The 20,269-nt window shown below is 39.5% G+C and overlaps 1 protein-coding gene across 2 annotated transcripts in view; it reads right to left on the minus strand.

Moving 5' to 3' along the window:
* Positions 1-20,269, minus strand: part of PIEZO2 (piezo type mechanosensitive ion channel component 2) — a 330,086-nt gene that overhangs the window by 87,347 nt on the left and 222,470 nt on the right. For both annotated transcript variants that reach the window (XM_075416483.1, XM_075416482.1), the window contains exons 8-14: positions 19,243-19,405; positions 12,281-12,412; positions 11,189-11,227; positions 9,078-9,216; positions 8,534-8,673; positions 6,220-6,456; positions 495-618 (exon numbers count right to left, since the gene is read on the minus strand). In XM_075416483.1, coding sequence (XP_075272598.1) covers positions 495-618; positions 6,220-6,456; positions 8,534-8,673; positions 9,078-9,216; positions 11,189-11,227; positions 12,281-12,412; positions 19,243-19,405 — 974 coding nt within the window. The remainder of the gene's footprint in view (positions 1-494; positions 619-6,219; positions 6,457-8,533; positions 8,674-9,077; positions 9,217-11,188; positions 11,228-12,280; positions 12,413-19,242; positions 19,406-20,269) is intronic.

The raw sequence follows: 20,269 nt of genomic DNA on the forward strand, positions 1-20,269 counted from the left end.
AGTAAACTTTGCTCTCAGGTATGCTTCTGATAGCATGAGCCCCTGCACTGAAAATATCTATGCTTATTTTCCCACTGAAATTAGTAGTTTAACTTCTGGCTTTGTACAAGTGTTTATCTACAAATACAACCTTCAAGGAACTTAGCAACTGACTTTTCCTATGTAAACTCTTCTCCCGTGGTTAAACTCCTATGGAAATTAATCTGCTGGTTAGAATACGGGATACGGGAGTAAACTGATTACTTGAATGTTCGATGACATTTCTCAAATGAGTCACTTCAATTGTCTTTCAATAAAAAGAATTCTCATTTTATCTGCATTTCTGAAGTTCAAAGGTGTTTTATTTTTTATATCCCGAGAGACAGTTGCACATAGATTTTGTAATATCTTTCTTAGCTAATAACAGATATCTTGCTAATTGCTTTCAGCATTACAGAAATGCAGTAACTGGAACTTCTATCATCACTGAAGGGCTAAATTGGAGGTGGCTTTACCTTTTTCTTCATTTTCTTCACTTCCAACTTTGACCTCAGATAAAGTAGCTTCTTTTAGTCGAAGTGCTTTCTGTTCAGTGAGGTGTTGCCTAAGCAGTAGCCAGAAAGTAATTGTGAAAAGAATCTGCAAACAAAAATCAAAACAAAACCAACAAACTAATTGTATATCCTATATCCTGCTAATACAAACATATGTTTTCATAAATTTTTCATGTCTTTGTTTTCTGTCCATCAGAAATGGTAATGATGGCATCCATGTCAAAGTGAAAGTTAAGTCATTCAGGAGATGTTCTATATTGAAAACAACTTTATTTCATTTGCACTTTTCCATTGAGTAATACCTTTTCACTCTGCATCTTTTCTTAAAGGTATTTAGCTATACAGTTCTATTCTCCCCCATTCTGTTCAGTTTTTAACTCCTGTCTTTAACTTTAAGGATTTTCTCATTATATATTGATTGGTACAATTTCCATCTGTCCATTTTTGTTCATTTTTCCCTTTTTGCAGGGAAGAAGCACAAGCAGGTGAGGCTATTGTCACTATTAGGGTTTGGTATATATCTTAAGTCTTTTGATTTAGGAGATTTGGTACTTCAGGTGCATAAATACAATTAATTCAAAAATCCAACATTTCTTTGATGCCTTTAAGTTAAAAAGACATGGCCAACTGAACGCACCTTGCATTTGGAGGAGTTACAAGATTTAAGATGGCTCTTAATCCTTTGAAGAGCATTAAGATATGATAATTCCATAACAGCAGAATACTTCAAAATAAACAGATCTCTTTAATGAAGACTGCATTTCTGTGTTTTGCAAAAACCTAAATTCAACAGTTTGCAATACTGAGATGGCTAAAATTCAGAAAACAGCATGATGCGTGTTCATCACACACTTGATTTTATGTTACATTCTGCAAAGGTTCCACTGATTTCAGTGGCGCAGATCAAGGTTATTTCACTACTTTATAAGGTAGAAAAATAAAATCTCAAATAGGAAGCAAGTAAAAGCCAAGCATTTTGCATACAATAGAATGATAAGGCAAATATTACAATGTAAAGACCTCTTCTGTTTTTCATTTAACCTTCAAGTACTTCAAGTGGGAAAGGAGAGATCCCAGGCTAGTGACAGCTGTTTTCACTGACTCTGTGGCTAATACTGAGTTGCAGCAGAAGATTGTCAGCCTGTGTGAATTGTCACAGCATCTCCAGATACAGAATCACAGAATCACAGAATGTTAGGGGTTGGAAGGGACCTCTGTGGGTCATCTAGTCCAGCCCTCCTGCCAAAGCAGGGTCACCTACAGCAGGCTGCACAGGACCTTGTCCAGGTGGATCTTGAATATCTCCAGAGAAGGAGACTCCACCACCTCCCTGGGCAACCTGTTCCAGTGCTCCGTCACCCTTCAGAAGGAAGAAGTTCTTCCTCATGTTCAGACGGAACTTCCTGTGCTTCAGTTTGTGCCCATTGCCCCTTGTCCTGTCGCTGGGCACCACTGAAAAGAGTCTGGCCTGATCCTCCTGACACCCACCCTGCAGATATTTATAAGCATTTATAAGGTCCCCTCTCAGCCTTCTCTTCTTCAGGCTGAACAAGCCCAGCTCCCTCAGCCTTTCCTCATAGGAGAGATGTTCCAGTCCCCTCATCATCCTCGTAGCCCTCCGCTGGACTCTCTCCAGTAGCTCCTCATCTTTCTTGAACTGGGGAGCCCAGAACTGGACACAGTACTCCAGATGGGGCCTCACTAGGGCAGAGTAGAGGAGAAGGAGGACCTCCCTCGACCTATTGGCCACACTCCTCTTAAGGCACCCCAGAACCACTGGACCTCTGCCTTTTGCAACACAAACCACTGATATTGTAAAACAGGGATTTGTTTTGCAGTGACTAGCTCTGTCTCCTCACTGCATTTACACCTTGTTCTCTTTGGCATTTCCAGAGCCAGAGCTGGCTCTCTGGAGAGTCTTGAAGGGTTGCAGATCAAAGAAATGCTTTTAGTTCACCTTTTACAGTATCCATTTTATTTACTTTTCAGACCAGGAAACACACACGTAGGGTGCAGAAAATCATGCAGAAGGAATTACAGTACATTTTTTTCGGTTTTCCTCTCTTTGCAGAATACGGCATCCAATCTTTCTTTAAATTGAAGCTCTATTCAAAGGACTTTAAACTTGGAATAATGGGGAGGGACAGAGTTACTAGCAGCCTTGAGAGGGACTGATGGACAGGGCTGACAAACAAAGAGATCAGCATGCCAGGTGCCTCTCTGAAGTGCCTGTACACTAATGCATGCAGCATGGGGAATAAACACAAGGAGTTAGAGACATCTGTGCAGGGCTATAATCTTGTTGGGAACACAGAGACAGGGTGTGATGGCTTGCATAGCTGTAATGGAGAGACACAGGCTCTTTAGGAAGCACGGGCCAGGAAGATGTGGAGGTGGAGTTGCAATTTGCTTGAGGGAACAGCTGGAACGCATGGGCTCTGCCTGGGGATGATGAGCCAGGTAACCTGAGAGGAATATAGAGACATTGGCCGAGCATGCAGAAACATGCTTAGAAAAGCTAAGGCCTGAAGCTGAGTCTGACAAGGCATGTCAAGAGCAACATGAAGAGCTTTATTAAGTACACAAGCACAAAAAAGAAGTCTAGGGAAAATGTGGGCCCACTGCTGAGTGGGACAAGGGCCTTGGTGACACAGGACATGGAAAAGTCTGAGGTACCAAATGCCTTCTTTGCCTCAGTCTTTGCTAGCATGACCAGCCTTCAGGAATCACAGGTCCCAGAGACTGTGGAAAAGTCTGAAGAAAGGAAGACGCACCCTTGGTGGAAAAGGATCAGGTTGGGGAATACCTAAGCAAACTGAGCATATGTAAGTCCATGGTTCTTGATGCGATGTACCCACGAGTCCTGAGGGAGCTGGCTCACGTCATTGTAGAGGCTAGTCTCAATAATCTTTGGTTGATTGTGGTGACCGGGAGAAGTGCTGGAAGACTGGAGGAAAGCAAATGTCACCCCTATCTTCAAGTAGGGCAAGATGGAGGATACAGGCCGGTCAACCTCACCTCAGTCCCTGGGAAGGTGAGGGTGGTGGGACACTGGAGCAGATTGCCTAGAGAAGTTGTGGATGCCCCATCATTGGAAGTGTCCAAGGTCAAGTTGGACGGGGCTCTGAGAAACCTGATCTAGTGAAAGATGTCCCTGCCTATGGTAGGGCAGGTTGGATTAGATGATCTTTAAAGACCCCTTCCAATTCAAACAATTCTATGATTCTATGGTGATGGAGCAGCTAATCCTGGAAACCATTTCCAGGCACATGAAGGATGAGAAAATCATCAGGAATAGTCAGTGTGGATTCATCAATGGGAAGACATGCTTGACCAGCTTGAAAACTTCTACGATGAAATGACCGGCTTGGCAGATGAGACGAGAGAAGTGGATATTGTCTATCTAGACTTTGGGAAGGCTTTTGACACTGTCTCCCACAAGATCCTCATAGACAAGTTGGTGAACTATGGGCTGGATGAGCAGACCATGAGGTGGACTGAAAACTGGCTGAACAGCTGCGCTCAGAGGGTGGTGATCAGTGGCATAAAGTCTAGTTGGAGATCAATGACTAGCGACGCACCCCAGGGGTCAATACTGGATCCAGTCCTGTTCAGTATCTTCAATAAATGGTGCATGAGTGGGGGATGACGGAGCAGAGTGTACCCTCACCAAGCCTGCTGATGATACAAAACTGGGAGGAGTGGCTGAGACACCGTAAGGTTGTGCTGCCATCCATACGGACCTTGACAGGCTGGAAAAATGGGCTGAGAGGAACATCATGCAGTTCAACAAGGGGAAGTGCAAAGTCCTGCACCTGGGAAGGAACAACCAGTTTATGCTTGGGGCCGATGAGTTGGAGAGTAGTTTGTCAGAAAAGGCCTGGGGGTCCTGGTGGACACCAAGTTGAAAATGAGCCAGCAATGTGCCCTTACAGCAAAGAAGGGTAATCCCTAATCCTGGGATGCATTAGAAGAAGTGTTGCCAGCAAATCGAGGGAGGTGATGCTTCCTTAATACTCAGAACTGGTAAGGTCATAATTCGAGTGCTGTGTCCCATTCTGGTACCCCAGTACAAAAGACACATGGATGTATTGGACACAGTCCAGTTGAATGTCTGTGAAGATGAAGGGACTGCCGCTTCTCTCCTAGAGAGCTGGGACTGTTCAGCCTGGAGAAGAGAAAGCTCAAGTGGAATCTCATTTAATGTCTATAAATACCTGAAGGGAGGGTGGAAAGAGGATGGAGCCAGGCTCTTTTCAGTGATGCCCAGTGATGCGACAAGAAGCAATGGGCACAAACTGAAATATAGGAGGTTGACTCTAAACATTGGGAAACACTTTTTTTACTGTGAGGGTGACTGAACACTGGCACAGGTTGCCCAGAGAGGTTGTGGAGTCTCTATTCTTGGGGATATTCAAAAGCCATCCGCACATGGTCCAGGGCAATCAGCTCTAGATGGCCCTGCTTGAGTAGAGGAATTGGACCAGATGACCTGCAGAAGTCTCTTTTGACCTCAACCATTCTGTGATTCTGTGAAATTTACAGAATGTATTATATTCAGCCTAAAAAAACCCACCAGACATCTTCTGTTAATTTTATGGGTGTGGCCAAATCATCATTTATACGCAACAGTTTCCTGTCTTGACACCAGCTAGTTTTAGATAAGATATTTGATGATATAGCTAACAAAAAACAATGTCAAAGGGGCTGACATATTCAGACAGTTAAAACTCCTTAGAGATTTACAAAGTCATTGAGAGAAACTGTAGAACTTCTCTTGCAGAACCCCTTGAGCTTTAGCTGTCTTACTAAACTAGCCCTACCTTTACGAGAGAAATAATACAGCACTCACTAATTATCGAACGCATTAAAGACCCAGAAATGGTTGTCCAAAGGGCATTGCCAATAAGGAAAATCACTTACAGAATCACCTTAAATGGTAATTAGGAGTCACAGGGGAAGTGATTCACTTAGCGCAAAGGGAGCAGTGCCAACTAGATGCACTCTCTGAGACACCCCTCTTGTGTGCTCTAGCAAACAACTTCCTATTTACGCTCATCCCCTCCCCCTGAAGCAAACCTGTCAAACAAAATGCATTTTGTAGTGCTTTCAAGACACCAAAGAAAAAAAATCTATCATGCACTGAGGCCAACAAATTCTCTTGTTTCCGACCTGAAATGGATTGCAACTCATGCTGTTTTGGGTGTAAGGATAATGAATTAAAGCTCTGTCATAGGTGTGTACTGCTGCTTGTGCAAAATCATAAGGGAGTGAGTAAGTACCAGTAATTGCCATGACACCATTGTTCCAGTTGCCATCATATTCAGAGACAGACCTGACTTCCCATGGGTATTAATCTAACAAATCAAATCATATCTAGTTTTGCATCCAGTTTATAAAATCAAACAAGCCAGCAATTTCCATCCACTAAGAATTTTATACAGAATTGTCATGAAAATCTACAAAGATGTCTGGAACTTTTGCTTTGATATTAGCTTAACAAGCAAGAAGCAATTTTCTAAACACTATTTTTTAACTACTTATCCTTTATTGTAGAACTGCTACTGAACATGGTTATATTGAACACTGAGGACTCACTCTTAAAGAAATGCCAAGAGATTCACATTTTTTATGACAATATATTTTGTGGTTCCATAAATAAATCTCAGCTGTTGGTAACACCTACCTTTGATGCCAACTCCCCGGGATCCTTTCTTTCTAAAAAACCGGATACTTGAGGAAGCTCATCATTCTTGAGCTCAATACTCCATATATACTGCAATGTTAGCAGCAAATTTCCATAGAAAACCATGAATGGTGAACTGATCATGGCATATTTCCTTCGGTCTCGAATCATCCACAATGTGCAAGACCAGATCAGTAACACAAAAGTCAACCAGCTGTGATACGTGATACTCCATGCCTTGTGGAAGGAGGAAAGAGGGCAAAAAGTTCACTGACGCATTCAGAAACAACCTTGATGCATATTTCCAGTTACACTTAACTTACGCTTCTCTACTTAGCCCACATTTTCATTGTCATGAGACTCTCACCCATATTAATCAGCTACTGGGCCAGCTACAATAAACCCCTTGGAGAACGTGCAGAAAGTGGATTCTTAAGAGGTCCACAGCTGAGGCCAAACCCTGCTTTGTGCATTAGTTGCACCTTGGTAAGGTCTGTAAGCAGTCTTATTGCTTCTCATTTCACCGAACGAAAAGAGATGGAAAATACAGACTAACTTTTGCACACACAAGATCTTCTTGCTAAACTAGCAGCAAAGAATTCAGAGTAGGGACAGCAAATCTGCAATAGTAGCAGTAGCAATAGCTACTACTTTCAAGGCTTTTGATAGACTTACAAAACTACACTAACTCCATGCTATTCTAGCTTTTGTGGAATCCATTTAAAATGGAAAGCTATGGTATGCACACATTGCACGCACCTAATCTGAAGAACATTTAGTCTACACTAACCATGTTAGATTACCTGAAATACTCACAACTATAGAATGTTTTATATAGCTTGCAGAAATCAGTTACTGAAAACTTCTCTATTAAACAGTAGGGGAAAAGGATTGGGGTTTTAAGCATTTTTTTTTGACATTGTGTTATCGACTTAGGACTAAATTCAGCTATATATATGCTGGTATAACTGTGGAATAACTTTCAATAAAACATTTTAGATTCCTTTTCAGTTTAAATAGAAAAGTATGAAACATTAAGCACATTTCAATTAGTTCAGCTCTGCTCCTTTGGAAATGATATCCTTTCAGGATATGTGAAAAACACTAATATTCTACTTCTCTGTCCCAACATAAGAAAATAACTTACACTGAGCTGTCTTTGGCTATGGTGTAAGTGGAACTTACATCAGATCACACCATAAAAAAATTCAGGTCATATAAAATAGGGATATATCACTAAGAAAAAAGCTAGTAGTGTCTCGATATTAACTACAAGAAAACTATTCAAATATATCTTCTCCTTTGATATTGAGAGATAGGACCTTAGAAATTAATTAAAAAGGAAATGTAGATCATATGAAGCCCGTGAGTTTAAAAAAATAGGAAAAAAGGGCATTGTGCCAATATGCAAACAACTACTTGCTAATGTTTCAGAATGCATCAAGCCAGATCCAGATTCTGCACAAGAAGTCTGCTTTATTTAGTTGAGAAACTTTGCCTGTTAAAGGACAGCATGCAAACAAGAAGCAGCCAAGCTAATTTGTTTTACCATTTTTAATGCAAAATTGGGCCAAGAAGCTTTATGGTTAATTTCATCACAGTTGAAACCTTTCCAAAACAGTAAAACCAAAGCTTGCACTGGGAATATAGAGAAAGATCTAATCATTATGCTGAAAACTCACTACAGTGCAGCTCAAGGTATTTGCATCAAGTCGGCTTAAAAGCAAGCAACAACATAAGAAGGAGAAATAAGGGCGGTAAGTAAAAAAACCACCAAAATCTTTCTAGGCAAGAAGTTGTATTTTCTTGAGAACTTTCTGTGTCAATATAGGAAATCTGGCTTCACAGATCTTTTCTTCTCAGAGAGTAGCTGGATGCATGCTTCAACCTGAAATAGGAACTATAGTTTTAAAATTTACTATATCACTATGAAATGCTTTAATTTTGCAGGCAAATTTCTGAGTGGAGCAAAAGTATGACAAGCCTGCTTATGCAGAAGCTTTGCAATCAATAGCAAACTGAGCTCCCATGGTTTTCTAACATTCAACGGACAACAAAACGCCTCCCAGTCCTGGAAATGTGCTGTTTTACCCAGAATGTGTTGTCCTATTTATAGGCCTATAACAGGCCTGGGAATTCTGCATTAACAACATAAAAAGGACCCAAAATGATGCCGACACCATATCGATATTTTCTAAACCTGATGCAAACGCTTACTGAAAACCAATCAATGAGATTACTTTCAGGAAAACACTGAAAAGACACATTTATTTGTAAAATTAACTGCATTATTTTTTTTGTTGCCAGTACTTACCATCATAGCTATCAGAGCACAAATGTAACTTTGTTTCATGATAAATTGGAACACGGAGACCAGGGCATGTAATTTAACATTTTCTTTTTCCTCCTGAACAACTTCCTCTTCCCCTTCCTCCTCCTCCTCCTCTTCCTTTTCTAAGTAAAACAAGAAATTATTATTTGCAATTCATGCTGGTCTAAAAGTAGCATATGCACTCTCTCCTGGAATGGTTTCACTTGTAATCATTGTGATGGCTACTTCTACAGCAATCAGCAAGCTCAAGGTGGGAGTCAAAGAAAAATTACATTTGAGCACTGTAAAGCAACACAAAACTCGCAGTTGCTGTGTTGGCAGGCAAAGTATTTTGGTTAGGATATGCCTACAGCCCTCTTTTACAAAACTGCCATCTGGTCAGCCACCACTGTAAGGTGACAGCAATTATTTAACTTCAATGGGCCAAACAGCTTACCAAAATGAAAATAAACGCTAGAGGCAGTGAATGGAGATACAGAATAAGAAAAAATATGGAACTAAGAGTAATTCTCAGGCAATTCACTACCTGACATGTCATCCGAAGGCTCCCATTTGTACTGTGGTGTTGAGTACATGTCTGCTTTGGCCGGACCATTTTCTAACGGCATTGTGGGGTGGATGGTGTGATAGTCAGCAGGGTTCCCGTTCACTGTTACCAGCAGCACCTGCCAGGACAACAGAGAGAGGCACTGCATTCAGGGTGGGTCTTACGAGAATGAGACTCCTACCTCTGTGCTTTGCTAGTGTTGGATCACCAATGTTAAAGGAACTTAACAAATAACTGCAGTTATGTCCTTCCAAATAAATTGATATGCTATAGACATGTTGCATGCAAAAGTAGCACATAACAGCTTCCAAAATTAATTGTTGTTAGCTTTTTATGCAGTATCAATAGAATTACAAATTGTTTTCAGTGAAAAAGTTCTTTAGCAAACAATGAAATGATGCTGCTTCTTTGAACTTCTAGAAATATTTCCCTTAAAATATTTCAAAGTCTTCTTCAAATTTCCAGAAAGTCACATTGCATTAGGTACAATTTCAATCTATGCACAAGCAGTTTGAAAAGGACACACAAGCAAAAGCAATCAAGTCACTGCAGTCAGCTGAGTCATAGTACATGACTATTTGCATGCTCTTGGCCTGTCCTAACTATGAAATCAAATGGAAAGAAAAAAACAGTGTGAAAGAAAAAACACCTAAGATATCCACAGGCGGGGAAGGCCAAGGTTGACCGTACGGCTCAGCGCACAAACAATAACTCAGTGAGCCCATCTTCAGACATCCTACCTTTCCCAGGTTAAATTTGCTTTTCACAGCCAAGCTAGAAAAGTATAATTTTGTCTCCTGCCTTTAAGTTAAAGATGTAACCAAAAATTCATCTTCTTTCTTAGGCAAACTAATTTTCAGACTTCAGTTCACATATAATTATTTCCAGCAGTTACGAAAATAATGATTATAAATTACTTCCAATATTAAATTATTACTGGTGAGATCTACATTTGCTGCCATCAATAAAAGCAGTTGTGGTATTTATTGTTATTGATGTCACATTTATACCACTTGGTAGTACTAATTCAACACTTTTTCATTGTTTCATTTCTGTGAATTAAATTTCAGCCTGATGCTGTGAAAAGCCAGAGTTGAAGACTCAGTAGTCGGAAGACTATTAAGCAGGTATTCTTGAAATGACAGAGTGTTTGGTGCACACGTTTGGAGGAGCGATCCGCCACGTGCCCAGCACCGTAATAAAGAATATCTGCTTAATAATCTTCTGACTATTGAGTCTTCAGCTCCGGCTTTTCACGACATCAAGCCCTTGTGCTTGTTTGGATTAGGGCTCCAGCAACCATAATCATAAATATCTCTCATATTGGCAGAAAATCACATGCAATGGGTTACTGATGGTAACACATGCTGAAGACTGACTTCTGCTTAGACTGTGAGATGGGAGACATGTGTGGACTGTTTCAGACTAGTATCTGGGTTATGTTCAGCTATATTCAGCAGCTATACCAAGCACAGGCTGTCAAGCGCATCTAGATTTAGTTATAGCTGCTCTCAAAGTTCATCTATATCTCCGTTCTTCTGTGTATGCTGAACAGAGGGGATGTTTCTGCTTTCAGAGTCTGCTGGGGTCTATAGCAGTCAAGATCAATGGATCATTTGCTGTCTGTTCAAACAAAGACTTGGATTTTCCATAATCTGTAAACTTATCTCATATGTGTTGTCAGTCATGCTTTAAGGGCCTCAGCATTTCAACGAAATTTCAATGAAAGAAAAAAATACAGCAAAGAAGCTAAATCAAGTTTAAAGATGGCTTGCATTAGAAAGCATATTTTGGTATCTTTTTTAAACCCAGTGAAGTAGCAAAGATCGTTTGCCAGTTGGTACTACTACAAGCAGTTTAATTTCAAATGATCAATTTTAGGGCTAATCAGGGGTTTCTCAGTGCAATTATCAAGAAAGCAAAAGACAATTACATTTAGGATAATCAAGGTTATCTGGTAAATGCAGGCTAACCATAATAAAGATGTGTTAAAAAAGTCATCTAAGCTTTCATCTGTATATATCAGTGTAATCCGTATTTACACACATTAAGAAGAATTACAGAATTACAAAGACTAGTAGTATACTAACATCCGATGGCTTGTATTCATCTTGGGTCATTGACAGAAGCTGCAAAAAGCAATGCAAGGACAAATTATTAAAGAAGCATGGCTCAAGCATTAATAAATCTAACTTTTTGAATACATGCATGCGTATTTGCTGACTTTTGCAAATTTGCACTACGAAATTCAGAAAGAATTCTTAAAATGCCAGCAGAATTGTACACTATGTTCCATAAAATGGTATTTAGTGTGCCATAGCGTTGACATAACTACTGTACGTTCCTGTGAATTCTAAACCAAAACTGAGAATGTTGCATTGAAATTTTAGATACTAGTTCAAAGAATTAATCAGTATGGCATTATACTGATTAACCGCTTTCTAATGTCTTTCTAATGATACAATACTTAAAAACCAAGTTTTTAAATGATCATTAGAATTACTGTAATTATAAAAATACCTCCAATGAAATGTTTATACTAGTACAAAATGTGATGCTTCATTCATTTGCCAGTTCGTTTACCATTACTATTACTATGGTGGAGTTCTTGGGGCTTGAGGATATGTAGCTGAACAGAGTGTTTGTATATCCTAAATTCGACTGCAACTCACCAAATGAAATTTTGCACTGCAGATGATGAGGACAGATGGCAGAAAGCTGGACCTTTCCAGGACCTTTTACACCAACTGCTTTAACCATCCCACTACAAACATCCAACAAGGACACCAGTGTGTTTGGAGGAAGATAAGCTGGCAGTCCCCCCTTAGCAATGACAGTGCTAATCAGTAGGTACAAGGCAGATCTTTACAGGAGGATTTAGCTTCCTTACAGACTTTCTAGCCGTTTTACACAAAGGCCTCATCCTAAAAACCTGGCCCTGAACTTAAATGAAGAAGCTGAAAACACTCTTTTACTTTCTTACACTGGCTCTCGTTTTTGTTTTCTTAATTTTTGCAAAATGCATTCCCACTCTGCCACACAGCTGATTTATATAATCACATGTGAAGACCTTCTTACTTGCATCCTATATAATGTTGCTTCCCTTAACTTCAAAGTAACTGTGATAAAATTAACTGACTGAAATACATTTAATATAAAGACCCTTCCCTCTCCAGCCTTACTTTTCTCTCATCAGTTGTATAGTGGCTTGCATACCACAGACTGCGTCTTCTCTCCGCTGTCATTGGAATTGGGCTGCAGGCTATTTCTTTGTCATCTTCCCTGCTAACAGATTTCTCTTCGTCGGGCATCTGCTAAACAATACAAATGACAAGACTAGTTACAGTTCTCTAAATAACAGTCTTACCAGAGGATTTTAAATTTTCGCTCCCTCTCCAAAGTATGTCTCTGTAACATCTTTTAGTGTCTAATGCACTTGATCTAGGATAGATGACTCTGAGACATTTTCAGAAACGATGACAGAGCTTTTCTACAGCTGCTAGTCTGCCAATGCCAAGATGCTTCCTGATAGTTACAAGATACCAGAATTACACAGATCTCCACATCTTACCTTACTATATAGTCATACCATAAGCTAGTATACAGATGTTTAATTTTCAAGGCAGTGTATTGAAAGAAAATTCACTCTCCTCATCTGCCTATATATGTGAAAAGCCAATTCTGCTTCATAAACAACTGAAAAGATCAAAACCTTTTGAGCATACACATCTACCATTAAAGGCTAACCTAACTCTCTATTCCGTGCCTCACTATGTAACAAAGTCAGTGCTGGTCATCCATCTAGGCCCATCTAGTCTAGCTTCTGAGTCAAGCCACAGAAATACCTGTGTCTGCTCATGCTCGTATGCAGGACAAGATGACTAGAAAAAGCCAATACAGATTTACCAAGGGTAATGTAATTGCTATTTATGCTAAAACTGGCTCAGTGGATGAAGGGAAAGCTGTGGAAGTCATCTACCTTGATTTTAGTGAGGTGTTTGATGCAGTGTCCCACAACATCTTTTCTGACAAGCTGATAAGATATGGACTTGACAGATGGACCACAAGATGGGTGGAGAACTGGCTAGACTGTCTTGCTTAAAGTGGGATAATGGCTCAAAGTCAAAGTAGTAGTTGGTCATGAGTGGAGTTCCTCCAGGACTGACAGTAGGTCTGGTACTATTCAGTATCTTCAAAACTATCTGGATGGAATGAACCCACACAAAGATTGTGGATAATGCTGAACTGGGAGGTGAGGTAGATGGGCCAGAAGCAAGAGCCAGAGATAGATTAGAGATGGGCCAACAAAAAATGCACAAAGTTTACAAAGTTCAATACAAAGTCCTGCATCTGGAATAATCCCACATAACAGTAAAGGCTGTGGACTGACTGTGCAGGGAACAGCTCTGTGGCATAGGCCCAGGGGATCCTGGTGCACAGCAAGCTGAACACGAGCCAGCAGTGAACTCCAGCAGCAATGAAGGCAAACATGTCCTGAGCCACATCTGCCAGTGTACTGCCAGCAGATCAAGGGATGTGATTGTTCCACTGTACCTGGCAAGTCTCAGGCCATACCTGCAATTCAGTTCTGGCATCCCCCAGTTCAACAGACATAGAAAATCTGGAGACGGTCCACCAGAAAACTGCCAAAATGATCAGAGGGTTGGAGAGGCTGAAGGATGCAGGAATTGGTTTTTCTTCAGCCTTCTAATACCTAAATTCTAGTTTTAGAGAAGACAGAAGTACTCTTCTCACAGTGAGGCATGATTATAGGACCAGAGGCTAAAGGCATAATTTGCTTCAGGGAAATGCCTCCTGGTTATAAAAAAAGAAGTATTTCACCGTGAAAAAAATTAATCATGGGCATTGGCTGCCGTTGCTGGAAATATCCAAGACTTGGCCCTAGACAACCTAATCTGAGGCTCTGCTCTCATAAGAAGTTGGATCAGATGGTCTCCAGAGGTCCCTTCCAACCTGGACTGTTCTGTGACTCTGATTGTCTATGATCCACATGTTCTATTTCTTCACCTGTGACAGGAACTACTACCACTAAATTGTGGAGGATTGCTAATGCACTGGTCTTAACTCTATCTTAATTCCGTGGCTCAGCAGGGGTACGGGAGCTCTCAAATAGACTGAAGAGGGATGTTATTACAGCACAGTGACAAGCAGCACACATGGGTACACATACACAAACCATGCTAGGTTACAGCTCCTCTTTGGGCTCCTCCAGACCTCTTCCTGCACTGTCCTTTCTCCTGCGATCTCAAACTTCACAGCTGAGCTGGCACAAAACAGCAAAACCTTCCTGCTCATACCAGTGAGAAGAGGAAGCTCAAACATGTGGTACTAAAGGGAGGAAGGGGATGCTCTGGAGCAGCAGGCTGCACGTGAAAGCTGTGAGCATCTCCAGCCCAGTGTTGCTCAGCAGGACTCACTGGCCCCAGGAGACCATGAGAGAGAAGCTGCCAGTACTGAAGTTACTCTGCTTTCTGCCTTTGACCAATTTCTCATTTTGAACTTTAGACCTTGACCTGACTTTTTATTTTCATTACTATTTGCCCTCTCTACTTCCTTAGTTTTCTGGTTTCTCCTCCCAAAACTTCATGTGGTTTTTAGATTTTTGGCTCCAATGGAAATGATAAATATTCAAAATTTGAGAGGAAGTTATGCAAGAACATAAAGTGAATATTATGGAATAACATTTGCAGTGGCTATTTCACTCTGCCATCCATTAATGCCTGGATGTTTAACTCAAAACTAGTAGGAAATAGTGAGGATTGAAAGGTAGACTTACCTATGCTTTGAAATACTGTTTTAAAAAAACTGTTTTACTATGCAACAACGTGCTGTAGTACTAAACACACACACATGTCATTTTAATAAGAAATTTAAAGTGCTCGAGTCTGGCTTTATATTGCTGTTGAACTTACCAAAGTTCAACAAACTGAATTACCAAATTCAAGGAATCACCAAAACTCTACTTCCTCTCATCACAAACTCCACTGGTATCAGCTGTTTATGGTATTGAACCAAATCCTCAGTTGTACAGCTGTAAGGTCTTGCTTCATAAAACCACCCCTATTTAGAAAAGTACACAAGTGCTTGTGTGACTTGGAACCTGGGATGAGATCTTACTGAGTTCATTAGGACTGAAGTGGAGGTTCAGGAACTTTGCTGAGCTGCAGCCAGAATATAAAATACACACCAGCTTTAGTAGCGTTATTCTGAATTTACCCTGTTATTAACTACAAAACAACTGATCAAGTCAACTGTCATATATTATTTCAACCTGGACTGTCCATTTGTAAGGACTTAAGATTTTCCTCTTGCCTATTTTGTCCTTTCTGCTTAGCAGATACCTGTATTTCTGCTTCAAATTAAGTCCTACTAAGTTGACTTGTGGTTTGCAACTGAAAAATCCGTCTGCCCTGGTACCTGCTCTTTTACTTAAACTCTATCTACTGCCAACAAAGAGACACCTCATGGTGTAAAAGCTAGTTTTTGTCTGAACATAAGGTACTTCGAAGGCAGGGTCCCAAATTAGGCTTTCAATGGGAACTAGCTGGTGGTAAGTGTTCTCATTGTTTATTCAAAATTAGCTGATGCAACAGAAGAAGAATAAATCAGGATGCTGGGAAGAGGTCTGCAAAGCTATCCACGGGAACAGGACACCCAAACATCCTAGCTGATTTTCAAACTCTCTCCATTCCCATTCTAACAGTAAGGTCATATTTTTTAAGTCTTAACTTAGATAAACAATGGTTATTAATTTAATTTTACTTCTCAGAGGCAATGGTAGCACATTTCACATATGATTGTGTATTTATATTTGATTGTAAAAAGGCATTCTTAGCCAAACTGTAAGACAAAATAAACTGATTCTGTTCTTAAAATATTTGTCACTGTCACTTGAAACTTGAATATAAAAGTGGACCATAAAGACCTGTTTATCAACAGCATTTAGTTTGGCAGAAGACCTAAGATGTAGACAATGATTTTAGCAACATATTTTTAGCCTAAGAGACTATAGGGAAGGATAGGAAATCTTGTCTCCTCTTTCTCAGCAGAGGAAGAAAAGTCAGAAAACACTGTACTAGTCATATGGCTACAACTTGTGACAGTCCTTTGACTTGACTAATTCTTCCAGTTCTTCCACTACCTGAGCAACTCTCGACTGTCTCTTAATTCAAACAATTCTAAAAATTCTAGAAGAGGACTCCACATTAAATTGCTGTAACTGTTGACTTCTGTGGTATTCCTTACCACTCACTGGACAGAATGAATGGGCCCTATTCATATATTCAGTACTAGCAGTTACAACTATGAGCTGAAATCTCCAGAGGCAGATTGCCTCTTCTTATTTGCAGAGGTAGAATTTCACAAGACTCAATGTTAGAACAAATCAGGATCCAAAATAACAGGCATAAGTAAAGCAAAGCTTCCACTGACTGCCAAGGGCGTTTTGCATGAGTAAGATCCCTGCAAAATCCCACACAGAGACTGTACACTGAAATCTAGTATGTGCCGTAGTTTGACAGACTGTGGTGCACATACAAAACGTTTCACCCTGAAACTCAAGATTTGAAGTGGGCATTGTTCTTGCAAAATTGTTCATCACTTGCAGTACTCAGAGACAGTCTCAACAGTGTCTGTCTCAGAGACAACTCCTGTTGCAATCCAGCAGAAATTGTTGTTCACAGGAGGACCCCAAGATGTCATTCACATGAGAAGGAAAAAAGAGCAAGTCTACATGTCTTAGTCAGTTTTTAGAATCTGCTATGCCAGTATTGTATTTAGCTTATGTACATATTTTTAGACTGATTAAATATTTCCTTACGCATAATCTATCATACACATTTTCTTCCAAACAGGTTTTGTTCAAGAGATTCTTTTGAATAAAATTTCTAAGGTGAGCCACTTTTTACCACACATGGCAGCAGTATGCACAGAACAACTGCTTTACACTAAACAGCACATAGCATACTATCTTTGCCATCCATCCAACTATAGATAAGTTAATGGTGAGATCCTACATACAGTGGAACTTTGAAATCACTGGGGATTACAAAGGCGGGTTATATACTTCGTTCCATAATGAATCAAATGCACCACAAATCTGCAAGTCAAAAAACATTTCAATGAAACATGGAATACAACTATTTCTGGATTTAAATAATTGAGAATGGAGTCTGACAGGAGAAAGCTAGTAAGAGACACATTAATTCCTGATCTATGGCACTACTAAATGAAAAACAAAATGCATGTAGACAAAAAAGGCCGTAAGGAGAAAGTGTCTAAAAGATGGTAAATATTGCAAATGTCAGCATCTCTTTCTAATGACAAATACTTGCATCACTACATCCTGTGCATAAAAAATAAGCATTAATGCATGCGTATCATTTTCCTTACAATATTTTCTTTTTCAAGTGCCCGTTTATCTTCAGAGGAAAGCATCGCTCTGCTGGCATCTGAATTTCCCATGGGAGTGCCAAAACTTTGTATTGCCTCTCATGCAGCCATAGGTTTGAGAGACATCAGACTTTCTTGAATTAATCTCTTTTAATACTTATATTATCTCAATTATTACTTGTATTATCTCAATTGCTTAGAAGCCATCTCCAATTTGACTTGTTTCCAGTTCTCAGAGACTGATTTTAGTGTCTTATCGGAATATCCATCTCAGACAACACGAGTAGTCTAAAAGACAGAAATGCAGGCAAGTCCACTACAGTTCCTCACTAGACCCTGGAGGAACTTGCAGGATTCACTCCATCCTGAGACAGAAGGGCCCATTTCTCTCCACTGAAAAAGCACAGTAACTAACTTAGACCCAGCACCAAACTTTAAGATGGTTAAAGTTGGATGAAAACAACCAGGGTACTGTAAATGAATTCACAGAGATGCTGAGATCACACAGCTCCCACTAACTGCATTTCACATGTGGTTACTCCTCTGTGAGTCATTCTCATGATTTTACTATGCAGTTTGTGAGATGTGAAGTTTTAGTTACAGCCCCAATGCTAAAATCATATTATTATTTGGAAATCTCAGTTTTCACTTCAGGAAAAAAAAAAAGCAAGTTTCCAGGTGCTGCAGCTTCAGAAAAAAATAATAGGAAAGAAATTCCTTAAAGAACCCAGTGCCAGAGGGCACTGGACCACAGCCTTTTAAAACCTTGTGACTTCAGAAAAGAAGTCTTAACATTTCTGGAAACTTAAGACACAAATTTTTTTAATAACTCAAGCTGACAGTTCTGGCATCATTCACCTTTTATTATGAAGCCCAATATATGTAAATCCCAAATATCAGACATTTCAATTCAGAGGTGGTGTATTTTGTCTGCCTTTTTAAATGTTAAACTGTTACATTATCCATTATAAGAAGAAACACCCTTAAAATAAGAAAACCTTCAACATTTTTACTGCTACTACAAACTCCACTAATTCACAGCTCAGTCATAAGTATTTTCACTGTGGTTTACAGCGCTGCTAAAACTCTAAAACTCATGTCAAGTCTTAGATGATCAGGAGATTAAAATAAATAATGCTTAGGATCATACTCTTTATACTTCCAGCTTCTAAGCTTTTAAGATACCTTTGGGTTCTTCCATTTCCTTTTTCTTCTGAAACTGGAAGAAGTAAAAATTTACTTTTTGTCTCGTTTCTCTCTTGTTCTTAAATGAAAGCTGGGATTTTCACTCAGGTGTACAGATTCAGGAGGAAAGATTTAAAGAACATTTATCTCTGTCTGTGTTAAAATAGCTTGTCTTGTCTTGCAGTAGCCTGTTCCTGCCTGTATCCTACTTCAGTCCTGCTAGACAAGCCCTGAGTGTTTGCCTTCTATTCGATCGCACCTACAGTACATCTTATTGACACTGGTTTTCCACATCAGAGTGTTAGCTCTCTGCCACTGTAGCCTCTACACAAATAGTCCTGCTGACTTTAAGAAGAATATCCATGTAACTGCTGAAAGATCAGACTCTTGAAGACACTTATAAAAAAGACCAAATTCAAGGTACCAGCCTGCACTTGCTTTCTATTTCCCTTAACTTTCTTGAATATTTGCGCCTCTGTTAGCAAGTATCTGCACTGGCCAGTCTCACAGTCACTAGCGCTAAAAAGGAGAAAGAAGTTACCCTTACAATGGGCTCTTGTAGCCAAAGACGGATAAGAGTTGCGAGGGTGTAGTACATCACTAGCAGTAAGATTGGATTAGCATGGTGATACCAATGTAACTCTTGATTTTTGATGATCATCCAAGTGCTTGAGCAGTTTGTCTGAGTAAGAGAAGTCACACCAAACAACCTGTGGATATAAAAAATCAACTGTTAGAGTACAAACACCAAATCTTACAACGCTCAAAAATTTTTTTCCAGTAATATTTTCTTACGTGTAATACTGATTGCTCTGCTCAAAAATGGTATATGCCATCTTATCTAAAACCCAGTGACTATTTTCATTCCACAATATTTAGTGAAAAGGAATGTTTTTGGCATTTGGTTTTCAACATAAAAAACTGGCAGTATAATATTATTACATCTACTGTGTCCAATGTGAAAACTTCAAATGACCTGTGCCCTGTAGGTCCAGAGCTACAGAAAAAGGGGAGAGAAAATTTGGCTGCAAGACCGTCTGGCAAATCACAGCAACATGACATTTCACAGTGATTTAGTTAACTGACATAAAACACCGTTCCATTCACTCTGCCAGGACAGAGCTGTAAAGTACATCTCCTCAGCACATTGAACAGCTTACTGATTTTTTTTTAAAGCTAATACTATTAATATTTTTATAATTATACAAATACTTTTAAACATCGAAAGCTCCATTGAATTCACAGCTGTTGTGAACAAAAAAGGAAAAATATTCAGAAAGGCAATTGTTCCAGATGATCAAATCATTAAGGAAAAAAAAGAAGAAAAACTAATTCCATAATTAGTATAAATGTAGTTGTAGTATTAATAACAACGATATGAGATATTTGATAACTTCTGGAAAAAACGGTATCTCACAATACTTCTATCAAATTGGAAAAAAATTAAAGAATAAAAAAAAATCCCCAACATTTTACATTTAAGACAAGATGTTAGATGCTTTATAGATGTGCTAGATGTTGAAACAAAACTAGTAGGAAGTCAAAATTAATTTAGTTATTTCAGTGTAAAATAT

The sequence above is a fragment of the Opisthocomus hoazin genome, chromosome 3 (genome assembly GCF_030867145.1).
Source record: "Opisthocomus hoazin isolate bOpiHoa1 chromosome 3, bOpiHoa1.hap1, whole genome shotgun sequence".
NCBI classification, from domain to species: domain Eukaryota; kingdom Metazoa; phylum Chordata; class Aves; order Opisthocomiformes; family Opisthocomidae; genus Opisthocomus; species Opisthocomus hoazin.